The sequence below is a fragment of the Python bivittatus genome, unplaced genomic scaffold, assembly GCF_059951505.1.
Source record: "Python bivittatus isolate LINGU-HERP-01145 unplaced genomic scaffold, Pbiv_v1 ctg000340_np1212, whole genome shotgun sequence".
Lineage (NCBI taxonomy): Eukaryota > Metazoa > Chordata > Lepidosauria > Squamata > Pythonidae > Python > Python bivittatus.
The window spans coordinates 108,316-120,976 of NW_028277056.1; the positions used below are offsets into that span (position 1 = coordinate 108,316).

The 12,661-nt window shown below is 55.2% G+C and overlaps 1 protein-coding gene across 5 annotated transcripts in view; it reads left to right on the forward strand.

Moving 5' to 3' along the window:
• Nucleotides 1-3,881: 3,881 nt before the first annotated feature.
• DCHS1 (dachsous cadherin-related 1) overlaps nucleotides 3,882-12,661 on the forward strand; it is a 41,167-nt gene continuing 32,387 nt past the window's right edge. Inside the window, exons 1-2 of one of the 5 annotated variants that reach the window (XM_088140307.1) lie at nucleotides 3,882-6,307; nucleotides 8,368-10,188. In XM_088140307.1, coding sequence (XP_087996433.1) covers nucleotides 8,449-10,188 — 1,740 coding nt within the window. In that variant the 5' untranslated portion in view covers nucleotides 3,882-6,307; nucleotides 8,368-8,448. Of the gene's footprint in view, nucleotides 6,308-6,346; nucleotides 7,130-7,185; nucleotides 7,399-7,428; nucleotides 7,903-8,367; nucleotides 10,189-12,661 lie in introns of those variants that run through there. The other 4 variants (XM_088140311.1, XM_088140309.1, XM_088140308.1 and 1 more) reach the window with 4 other exon arrangements.

Consider the following 12,661-nt stretch of genomic DNA (forward strand, 5'->3'; position numbering starts at 1 on the left):
CAGCCACCAATTGTGCAAGTTCTCCCACTTAAAAAGATGAGAGAGAGGCCTGTAATCTTCATCATACCTCAACTATGAGAGACAAAATGGGGGGAAAATCCAGAAAATCACATTGTCTGATTTTTAAAGAATTTATTTGCAAATCATGGTGGAAAATAAGTATTTGGTCAATATCAAAAGTTCATCTCAATACTTTGTTATATATCCTTTGTTGGCAATGACAGAGGTCAAACGTTTTCTGTAAGTCTTCACAAGGTTTTCACACACTGTTGCTGGTATTTTGGCCCATTCCTCCATGCAGATCTCCTCTAGAGCAGTGATGTTTTGGGGCTGTCGCTGGGCAACACGGACTTTCAACTCCCTCCAAAGGTTTTCCATGGGGTTGAGATCTGGAGACTGGCTAGGCCACTCCAGGACCTTGAAATGCTTCTTACAAAGCCACTCCTTCGTTGCCCAGGCGGTGTGTTTGGGATCATTGTCATGCTGAAAGACCCAGCCACGTTTCATCTTCAGTGCCCTTGCTGATGGAAGGAGGTGTTCACTCAAAATCTCACGATACATGGCCCCATTCATTCTTTCCTTTACACGGATCAGTCGTCCTGGTCCCTTTGCAGAAAAACAGCCCCAAAACATGATGTTTCCACCCCCATGCTTCACAATAGGTATGGTGTTCTTTGGATGCAACTCAGCATTCTCTCTCCTCCAAACACGACAAGTTGAGTTTAGACCAAAACGTTCTACTTTGGTTTCATCTGACCATATGACATTCTCCCAATCCTCTTCTGGATCATCCAAATGCTCTCTAGCAAACTTCAGACGGGCCCGGACATGTACTGGCTTAAGCAGGGGGACACGTCTGGCACTGCAGGATTTGAGTCCCTGGCAGCGTAGTGTGTTACTGATGGTAGCCTTTGTTACTTTGGTCCCAGCTCTCTGCAGGTCATTCACTAGGTCCCCCCATGTGGTTCTGGGATTTTTGCTCACCATTCTTGTGATCATTTTGGCCCCACAGGGTGAGATCTTGCGTGGAGCCCCAGATCGAGGGAGATTATCAGTGGTCTTGTATGTATGTCTTCCATTTTCTAATTATTGCTCCCACAGTTGATTTCTTCACACCAAGCTGCTTGCCTACTGCAGAGTCAGTCTTCCCAGCCTGGTGCAGGTCTACAATTTTGTTTCTGGTGTCCTTCGACACCTCTTTGGTCTTGGCCATAGTAGAGTTTGGAGTGTGACTGTTTGAGGTTGTGGACAGGTGTCTTTTATACTGATAATAAGGTCAAACAGGTGCCATTACTACAGGTAACGAGTGGAGGACAGAGGAGCCTCTTAAAGAAGTAGTTACAGGTCTGTGAGAGTCAGACATCTTGCTTGTTTGTAGGTGACCAAATACTTATTTTCCACCATGATTTGCAAATAAATTCTTTAAAAATCAGACAATGTGATTTTCTGGATTTTTTTTTCTCATTTTGTCTCTCATAGTTGAGGTATACCTATGATGAAAATTACAGGCCTCTCTCATCTTTTTAAGTGGGAGAACTTGCACAATTGGTGGCTGACTCAATACTTTTTTGCCCCACTGTATGTTGTTCTAATGTATGAATCCCAATGGGCCTTTTGTCTAATGTGTGGTTCAGGATATTGATCTCCCACTTTACTATAGCTGGCATTCAGATAATGTATATGTGCTATGTTCTTTATCTCTGAAGCACCACAAGTACATGTACATTCTTGATAAGGGTTCTCCTCCTTAATATTTCCAACTTCGGCATTCCAGTCCCAACCATAAGCAGCACGTCTTGTTTGCGTGTTCTGTCACTGTCAAATTTAACTGGACCATAAACTCATCAATCTCTTATTCTGCATCAGTGGTTGAAGCATAAACTTGGATACTTGTCATATTAAAGGGTTACCTACAAAGATTAATAGGTATTATATGATCATTGATTGCATTGTGGCCAAGAACTGTTCTTAGTATACTCTTCCTAACTATTTGCCATTCCTTCTTTGTTTTTCATGTCCTGACTTATAAGCAGTGAGATCTTCTGACTGAAAGTGCCCAAGCCCAGCCCGTCTCACTCCCCTCAGGCCTAAAATGTCAATTTGCAGTCATGTCATCTCATCTTTTACTGTGTTGAGCTTTCTCGTGTTCATGCTTCTTGTGTTCCATGTTCCCACTGTACTTCTGTCTTTGCAGCTTCAGTTTTTCTTTTCCTGCATGGCAACATGAGCAACTGGATGTCCCAAAGGCTTTAATCTATCCATGTTGTAAACACCATTAGTACTCTGAAAGATCCTCAGCAATTCCTCAGTAGCAAGTTGAGTGCCACCCCATGTAAGGGGCCCATCATCCACCACTATATTGCCAATCATTTTGTATTTTCTGTCCGTGTGGTTTTCTTGGTAAATTACAGGAGCGGTTTACCACTGTCTTTTCACATGCAGGATGAATGGATGCCTTTGCTCTTGTCCCGACAGTGATCCTCTGCCTCCGGCATCTCCCTGTATTGCTGCCTGCTGGCTTTAGCTGGGCAGCTGAGATGACCTTCACGCCGTGGGGGGCCCTGCCCGTGGCACACGCTCCCAACGTTCTCTGCTCGTCCCTCCCAGGAACTCCCCCCACCCCGTGCCATGATGAGGCAGGACTTGGTGGGGGAGGACTATCTAACTAGGTTTTATTCCAGTATATTGTATTTGCCCAGACATCTAAAGACAAGAGAGGTGGGCTGCTGCTGTGACCATTATTCATTTATTTAAGCAATTTATATGGCCACCCATCCCCCTGCTGCAACTCTGGGTGGCTAACAGCAATAAAACAAAAGAGCAACCCCAAACATTGAGAAACAATTACAGTAACAATCAATATACAGTGTGCCAGAGGTCTAAATAAATCCCTTCTGACAGACAGACAGACCCAGAGCACCTAATCAATGGGCTCACCTAACCACCAGCCCCAACGCTTGAGGAAGAAGCCAGGTCTTCAGTACCTTATAGAAGGCCAACAGGATTGGGGCCATCTGAATCTTAGCCTTCTTCAGAGTCTGTTGAGGACAGTTAAGCCCGGAAGAGCCTCTGACCTGAGGAAGGTACAGGCCAGACCGCTTGCATCGCAAACGCAAGGAAGCACCCGTCCCAGGATGGCATCACAGCAGAGCCCAGAATGGGAGGCAGGACCACAATGCAGCCAGCCCCTTCTGTAGCTCCTGATCCTTGAAGGCACCCGATCCACCGCCTCCTTGGGCTGAAGGCAGCGGCTTTCTGGCTGGCTCGCACAACGCCCTGAACCAGAGATAGCTCCGGGTCCAGGGGCTGCATTCTCAATGTTCTTTGCCGGGAAGAACTTTGGCTCGGTGCATTCTGTGCTCACAAAGCGGGTGAAACCAGCCAGCAGTAGAGGGCGTGCCGTCAGTCCACCCCAGCCTGGTCTCCCATGTTCAGCTTCCCTGCGGTTTACTCCAGTCGTGGCCCTGCTGGCAGGGAGTTCAGAGGGCACACAGGCTAGAAGGGCAGCGGCAGAAAGCGTGGCAGTGGGACCTTCACCGCTGCTCTTACTGTACATCCAACAAGCCTGAAAAGCTGCACTTGCAGCAAACGTCCATCACGGGAGCCTTGCCAAACCCTTGGATCATCTGGCCCGTCTTCTTGCTCTGCTTTGTCAATCCGTTTTATGCAGGTGTGTGGCAATACGGCATTTCATTTGGATTCCTGACCAGATCTGCCCATCGGCTGGTTTTAGAAGTACTGTAACATTGGCTTTGACATTTTTATCAAGTGCCCTCCCCCCCAGGCCAAGACCTTTCTCCCAGCCAGCCACCAAGCATGCCGGGCGCATGTGAATCTTTCCTGCCCCACCCCTCCCCCCAGTGCATTGCTTGCCCTTTTTGGGTATTTCCTGCAGTCGGGAGACCCCTGGCGCTCTGGATGGGCAACATTGCTGCTCAGAGGAGTAAGCGTGGGTTGAGGAAAGACTCCACCTCCTGCCCCCCACCCCCCGCAAGGTTATTCTTGAATATTTACTCTCCAAAAGAGAAGAGAAAGCACTGCAGGGGCCCACAGTTGTGACCCATGGAAAACCAAAGGGTTGTCATTAGGGGTGCTGCCAGAGACCCATGGAGAGGTGGGCTGAAAGGCAGCCCTACTGAAGGGCCACCCAAGAAGCACAGAGGTGGCAGTGGCAATGGGCTTCAATGTGCCGTCCCTTCCACAGCCCCAACCAAGCAGAGAAGGGGGGAGCTCTGGAAGGGACGACATATTGAAGGCCTGTTTTTAGTTTTGGACTGCACAAAGGGCAACTTATTGTTGCGGTTAGATGTATATCCTGCCCCCATTTTGTACAGCTCTAGCCAGCATACATAATACTCCTACCTCCTATTTTCCCCACAACAACAACCCTGTGAGGTGGGTTGGGCTGAGAGAGATTGGCCCAAAGTCACTCAGCTGGTTCTACTGGGGAAATGTGGACCAGTAGTCTGGAGGGCCAGAGATGCTCAGGAACAGCCAGGCCTTACATAAGCATACAGTATCCACGAAGAAGTACCTCTCAGCACAGAAAGCAGTGAACCCCCTGAACTCACGCTCATCTCCCGGTGATTATGTAGGCGTGCTCACATTGCTTCCTTGTCCATAATATGGACGTGTTTTGCCACATGTTCCCACATGTTTCCACTTCCCAGGCTAGTCTCCAACCCCAGCATTTCCTGAGTGTCTCCCATCCAAATACCGATCAAGGGTTGCAGGTTTCCCTAAGACATGGGACTGAGTTCTAACACTCTGCCAGTGGAGGAGGGCAAACGGCAATTCATCCACTGAGGGATGCCCAGGCAGCAAGATCACCAATGACAACAGCAGGAGAGCCTTCCCAGTCCTGCAGAAGAAAGCAGCTGTGGGGTGTGTCCAAGAGGGTGGAAGATGCCCAAAGACTCAAGCCGGTCAGAGGATAGAAAGCAACAGGCTGGGTCATGGCAAAAGAGACACCAGAAGTGCGCGCTCTGGTTTGGCTGCCGTCGGCCATCAACGCTTGTATTAAGCCTTCCCAAGCCTTCCCATCTCTAAATGCAGGGGAACTTTGTTTGGTGGGAAGCATTGCTCTCCGTGTGTGCGTGCGTAGTCAGGCTTCGTGGCTGTTCCGCAGAGACCAGACGCTGTGCTTTGAGTCTTCTGAGCTACGAGAGAAGGAGGGCCCTCAGGCAACCCTTCCGAGATGAGACAGATACAGACCTCCTTTGGGTCAGTGAGGTGACTAAGAGGTCAGGCTAGGAGCCACAAACTCTGTGGCACACAGAGAGTGCCATCTGCGCTGCTTTGAGCGCCCAGATTGAAGAGGTAATTTGAAGCTTCTCCTGGATGATTACCAGGGGAAAGGGAGGGAGGGAAGGGGTGTGGGTTTTTTTCTGTTTGAACTGATGGGCAGCTAATATATACAACATGATGAATGAATGAATGAATGAATGAATGAATGAATGAATGAATGAATGAATGAATGAGTAAAATCTGGAGGCTAAGTATTGCATTTGAAAGCTGCAGCAAGTTTGTTCCAGTCTTGCCAGTTCTCTCGCACTGTAGTTCTGTGAATTCACAATTGCCCAGCACTGGCAAAAAAGGGGCGGGGCGGGGCTTGTCCTCTTCTCACCCGCCCGGACCAACTGCTTCGGCCGCCCAACCTTCTTCCAGTCGCAAGCGGGCGGTTTCTCGATTCACACCGCCGCCAACCGAAGTGAGGCGAATATTCCACCGGACCGCGCACTGAGCGGGGTGGCGCGGGGGCCTTGCGCCCGAAGGAGATGTCTGAGCATGTGCTGTCTTTTTCACGCCGCCGCCGCCGCCGCCGCCCCCACCCCGCACCTCCGGCGGGAAGAGGGAGGCGGGGGCATCCATCTCGGGCTCGCAACGGGACCCGTATCCAGCTCCCTAGCTCCCCAGCTCCGAGGGGCACAGACGCTCCGCAAGCGGCAGGCCGCCCGGCCTCCCTCCCCCCTCCGCCGCGCAACCTCGCTTCTTCGGCGTGGAGTCGTGGGTGGGAACTGGCTGGCGGGGGGGGATGAAGGGGAGGGGGCGCGGCGCCACGGCGAAAGAAGGGCCGGGCAGGAGCGGAGTGAGCGGGCGAGGCAGCGCGGCTCGGGTTTCACTGGAACCCCGCTCGCTCGCTCGCTCGCTCGCTCGCTCCATCATTCACCCATCCAGTCCGACTTCAGTCCTTGCCGAGCCGAGCACACGTCAAGCGGCGGCGGCGGCGGCGGCCTCTCCTCGCCGCGGGACTACGTCGCCGACCAGAGACGGTGCACCAGGCGGATGGCCAGCAAAGAAGATGGACGTAGGTGACCGGGATGCCCGGACGCATCCCGCAGCAATCTGCTCGCTCGCTCGCTCGCTGGCTCGCTCGCTCGGGTTGTCCAGCAACCGGGCGGGGCAGGGGAAGCCAGCCGTGGAGCGCTCCTGGCGACGCGAGAAGGGCGGGGGAGGGGTCGCGAAACGGGGGCGTCGCCATCCGGCTCCGGGCCCCCGTCCCCGTCTCGGCTTCTTCGCGCCTCTGCCCGTCCTAGCAGCCTTCCTCGTCCCAGGACCGAGGCACGGAGGGAGGCAGGGAGGCGCTGCCGTCGGGCCCGGCTGTAGGGAGCGCAGCGCTGCTCGCAGGGGCTCCGCGAGGGACGGGCGCGCGGCTCACGTTTCACAGGCCCGGCTGGAACCGCCTCGCTCGTCTCCCCCCCGCGATCGGCGCTGGGCAAATTGGAACCAGCTGTGGCGCTGGGCGACTCCACGCCTGGTGCCGCTGAGGTCACGCCTGCCCTTGGCCTCCCCCTCGGGCCGGCGGCAAGGGCCCGGCGCAGCGCTCGCGGGGCGCGGAGGCCAGCCCCGGGCTACTGAGCCGAAGTCGCCGTCTCCCGACCCGAGGGAAAGGGGAAGCGCGCTCTGACTCCGGACCGGGTACCCAACGGCTGTGGCCGGAGCTTCACCCTGAGGGCGGAGCAGCGCTCGCGCCCCCCCCCGCCCCCGCCGCCCAGTGTTCCCCTCGACTGGCCCACGGGCTTAGCCGAGGAGGTTCCGCGGGGCGGGGCGGGGCTGCGCCCGGCTCCTCCAGCAAGAAGGGGCTCGCTGCTCCCGCCCGGGCAGGGAAGAGTCCTGGCGAGCGAGCGCGGTGAGGAAAGAGACGCGCCCTCCCTTGCGCCGCCCGATCTGGCCCGGGGGCCGACCGGCGACAGGCACGAGCTCCAGACGAGACTGCCGCTGGGAGCCGGCCCGCCTCCACCCTGCGGCCGCCGCGCGTGGCTGCTCTGCTGCGCGCCCTCCCCGGCCGGGCCGCCGCGCCAGGAGGGGCGCACCCTCCATCAGGCCGGAGCCTCAGCCTGCCCGAGAGCGGCGGCGGCGGCGGGGCCCCGGGCGGGGGGTGCTTTCAAGCCTGGCCAAGTATGAGCTCAGGCGCGCGGCTCCCCGCTCGCAGACCGCTAAGCCAGCCTTTGCCCGGGCTCCAAGCCGCCGCGGGGCCTCCGAGAGCCTCCTGCGGGAGGGGGGCGGGGGGCAGCCCCCGTTCCTGGGGCCGGAGCCAGCCCCGCTCCCTCCCCTCCTCCCCTCCCCCGCGGCCCTGCAGTGAGAGGCAGCTACGGCAGGGGGAGCGAGCGGTGGGCCGGAGCCAGGGAGCCGCAGACAAAGGGAGAGCAGAGCGCGCGCGCGAGCGGGCGCAGGGGAAGCCGAAACAAAGGGGGTCGTGGCCAGCGCTCGCCCGCCCGCCCATCACGGCCTGGTGCGCTCGCCGGAGACTGTGCTGGCCGACCCAGGCCAGTGGGGGCTTCGCAGCTGCTGGGGAAGCCCGGGCTGTGGTTCCCCGGAGTTTGGCCAGCAGCCGCAGGAAGCCAGCTCCGGGCCGAGGGGGTCTCCCTCCCTGCTTTTGCTGCCCAGTACAAGCGCCTGAAGGTGCTCCCTCCCCTGTGGCTGGAGCACGGAGCGGGCTTGAGGCGGCCTGTCCCCCAGTGCTCAGCCACCCACAACTGGGCATCCCGGGTGGGGTGGGGGAAAGCGGGGCGCTGCCTGTCTTGCCCTGGCCCAGCAAGGCTCTTCGGGGTAGTTAACTCCCTACTGAGGGAAAGGGACCTCAGGCACGCCCCCTCCCCCGCCATCTGCAGAGCTTTCCTAAGTAGAACGCACCCGTCCTGGCAGGCCAGTGGCCTCCACCGAGGTGGGGAGATAGTCACAAGGGATCTGGAGAGGCAGGAGTGGTGAATGGGGTGGGGTGCTCCCCCCATGTCCCAGTAGCCCATCATCTACTCATCCCATTTGCTGTCCCCCTCCACGCACCCACAGTCTCTCAGGAATGGGCATGTGGGGGTCACTCGGCTGCTGTTCTGGTCCTGACCAGCTTTCTCTTTGCACCCCTTGCAGGATTAAGGTGCCTGCCCCATCGAGTGGGCCCTGCAACTCTTTCCAGGCACCCTCCAAAGGAGCTCCAGGGGGCAGCTGAGGATGGGGCCGCTTGCCCTTCTGTTGCTGCTGCTGCCGCCGCTGCTTTGGCACCTGGGCCAGGGCACGGCAGTGCCAGACACTCTGGACTTGCAGGTCGATGAGGAGATGCCCGCAGGCACCATCATTGGGGACATCAGTGCAGGCCTGCCCGCTGGCACCACCAGCTATATGTACTTCATCTCTGCCCAGGAGGGCAGCGGTGTTACCACAGATCTTGACATTGACGAGAACACGGGCATCATCAAGACAGCAGGTGTGCTGGACCGTGAAAGCCGCGACCACTACAGTTTCATTGCGGTCACCCCAGATGGTGCCACGGTGGAGGTCAACATCCAGGTCAATGATATCAATGACCACGCCCCCACCTTTTCTAAGCAACGGACCTCCCTCCTCATCCCGGAGCACACTCCCCCCGGCAGCCACTTCCCTCTGGAACCTGCCTTCGACGCAGACAGCGACCTGCTCAGCACCCAGGGCTATGCAATCAAGGGGGGGAATGTGGGCCAGGCTTTCCAGCTGGAGACGCGCCGTGGACCCAATGGGGTCTTGCACCCAGAGCTGGTCGTGAGCAGCATTCTAGACCGGGAGGCCCGGTCAGTCTTCACCTTGCTTCTCGAGGCCTATGATGGCGGATCTCCCCCAAGGAGCTCCCAAATGACGTTGGATGTTTCTGTCCAGGACATTAATGACAACGCACCGGCCTTCAACCAGAGCCGCTATCATACCCTCATCCCCGAGAACCTCCTCCCAGGGAGCAGCATTCTTCAGGTCTTCGCCTGGGATGCTGACGAGGGAGATAACGGGGCAGTGGTGTATGAGATCAACCGCCGGCAGAGCGACCCGGAGCAGTACTTCACCATCGACGCGTCCACGGGAGTAATCAAGCTCAACAAGGGGCTGGACTACGAACTGCGGAAGGTGCACGAACTGGTAGTGCAGGCCCGGGACAGGGCCGTGCACCCAGAAGTCTCCACGGCCTTTGTCACTATCCAGGTCCGGGATTACAATGACAACCAGCCCACCATGACTATTATCTTCCTCAGCGAGGATGGCTCCCCTCGCATCTCCGAAGGGGCTCAGCCTGGCCAGTTTGTGGCCCGCATTTCTGTCTCAGACCCTGACTATGGAGAATATGCCAATGTCAACGTCTCCTTGGAGGGGGGTGAAGGGAAATTTGCTCTCACTACCAAAGACAACATCATCTACTTGATCTGTGTGGATCAAATGCTCGACCGCGAAGAACGGGATTCTTATGAGCTGCGCGTGACAGCGACTGATGCTGGAACTCCCCCCCTGCGCGCTGAGTCGGCTTTCGTGCTCCAGGTGACAGATATCAACGACAATCCCCCTCTCTTCGATGCTCAGGAGTACGAGCAGAGCGTCCCCGAAGTGGTTTACCCGGGCAGCTTTGTCCTGCAAGTGACGGCTCGTGACAAAGACCAGGGGCCCAACGGGGAGATTCGTTACAGCATCCTGCACAGCCACCACACCCATTCCCACTGGTTTGCCATTGACCCCGCCACTGGCATCGTGACTACTGCTTCCGCTCTGGATTATGAGACTGACCCGCAGCCTCAGCTGACTGTGCTCGCCACAGACCGTGGCAAGCCCCCGCTCTCCTCAACCACAGTGGTTCTTGTCACCCTGCAGGATGTCAACGATAACGAGCCTGTCTTCGAAAGTAATTTCTACAACGTTTCCTTGAAGGAGAATGTGTCCCCTGGTACCTGCTTCCTCCAGGTGAGCAGAGGTTGGGATGCAGTCAGGAGCAATCTTTGGGAAAACGGCAGGAGGGGTGGTCGGCTCTAGGGGCCTCCTGACAGTAGGAAAGGTAGCTTCTCACCATGTGGCTCCTACCGTTGCTGGCACAGGCAGGGGTGCACTCTGGCCCTTGGGGAAAATCATGGCAAGTTCTGTGGGGACCTGGTCTGGGTATGGCCTAGATGCTGCTTCTATGGCATGGATCTGAACCTCGTGCTCATCCAGGGAGCTGCTCAGAACAGCTGGACCATTTTGGGCTGCTGGTTCTTGTTGGAGATCCTCTGACAGACCATGGATGTATAAACTTTGTGTTAGGTTATAGAGGAACATTGTGCTTTGGGAGCAGTGGAAAGCTCTCAGTGCTACATTCATTGCCAGCAGAATGTGGTCCCATTTGGGGGCATGGTGGCCACCGACGCGGATGGTATTCAAAGGAGGCTGGACCCAGCGAAAGCAAGGGGTCGCGATATCAGGGCTACTGCTCTTAAGGCGGCTTCCTACTCCCAAACCGCAGGGAAGGGGCGTGGCAGTGGGTGGAGCAAGGCCCCTGCCCTCCTGCCTCTTGGGAGCTTCCTGGGCACCACTGGCTCCATCAGGGCAACCCAGGGGCCCCCAGCCTCGAACCCTCCTTGCTGGTGGAAGGACCATGATAGGGCAATCTCATTCCTGCAGGGTCAGCAGCGCATCACCATTGTACCCTCTGACCTTCAGGGCATCGTTGACGCACGCCTAACCGTAAATAAATTAATAAACGCTTCATTGGTCACAAGTGTTTCAGGAAGCTTCAAGGTTTGGCTGGCCTGAGACTGGCCTATGCAAACCTTCTGTGTTGATTTTTACACAGTTTTTGGTCCTAAAATTGCCAAGGTGGCATCTTTTCTACATGCCTTTGTTAATCTTAACCTTCTTTGGTCTTTCTTGGTTTTATCTTTTCGTTTTCCTGACTGCAGAGTGTACCATGAGTATTTCTTTGTCTTTGCTTCCTGTGTTTTGCATCCAGGAAGGACGTAGGCCTGGCCCCAATCCTGTGCTTTTTGGAGTCAAATCTCTGGAACAGCTTTTTCTTTTCTTTTCTTTTCTTTTCTTTCTTGGCAGGCTGAGCGCTCGCTCACTCGCTCTCTCCCTTCTTGAGAGATTCCTTCTGCTGCTGGAGTTGGAGTTACGTGAAGGGCTTTTTGGCTTTCCTGCGTAAATCTCTCTCCAGTTCCTTGTTAGGCAGAGACCCAGCTACAACTGATGACCAGTGGTGTGGGATAAACAACAGACATGAGTGTTTTCACATCTGGGCAAGCCCACTTATCTCGGCTTAAATACCATAGTGGAGTGTTTGGTACTCCTAGAACCCCTTCCCCGAGTTGGGCTCAAGCTAGAAATGCGCTAATCAGGGCAATGCCACGGTGGTACAAAGTCTAGGAAACTGGTTCCTGACAAGTGAGAATCTGGACTGAATCTGCAAATAGCCTAACCACGGATTTCCTTTAATAAACCAGAGTCAGCTTTGCAGATGAGTGAAGCAGACGTGGCGTGTTCATCCAGTCATTGGTCCTGCTAAGATCCAGATGGGATCCCCCAAATTATAGCAGATAAAGGACTGGTCTCCTTCTGTGTTTGTAGGAAAGTCTTTCCTTTCTATCCTACAGTGGAGAGGGTTTTTTTTTTCCTGAGGGGGGATTAAGGTATCTGTGCATATTTTGTGGGGTATGTTTTTTGTGTATGGAATATATTTATGAATGGCTTTTGTGTAGTGTGTGCATATGCTCTTTTAATGGTAGAATATTCTGTCTGGTTGGAGAATATGTGCAAACAGTCCATTCTGATTCCTAGGCACAGCCACTGATTGGGTGCATCTAGATAGATTCCACTTTGGCAAAATTGTAGGTGAACTTTAAGTTTAATTCATGAAATTAAAACCTCAGAAAAAGAAGGGCACTTTCCATGGTGATAATGTGCCACATAACCCAGAATGCAGTTGATGTGTGAGATCGGCATCCCGTCTCAGTCTGCCTGAAAAGGCAAGCATGGCAGTGTTGGAGAAGGCCCTCAGCAAACTTTTTGCAGTCTTCCAGCTCCCCAAGATTGTACTGCCAAGATGCAGTACAGATTTCAGCAGCAGAACAAAAGGGAGGTCAAAAATGTTGGAATGAGAGCACAAATGTTAGGGAGTTGAAACACCCCTATTTCCAGACTTAAACTCCCAAACCCTAAAATTCACATTCAGGGGTCAAAAACCTTCTCGGTAATATCCCTGAAGGCCTGTTGTGGCCTCCCAACTGATTGGGAAGCTCCCCCAATTTGTCCGCCCCGTTTGCTGTCCCTTCCCAGATGGCGCTTCCTCCCTTCAGCTTCCCTGGACTGATTCTTCCAACCAACCTGCCTGTGATGAGCATCCCGCTCTGGGGGCGGGGGGCATCTTTGCCGTGCTAGAACTGTCAAAGATAAGCCCAAGATGGGG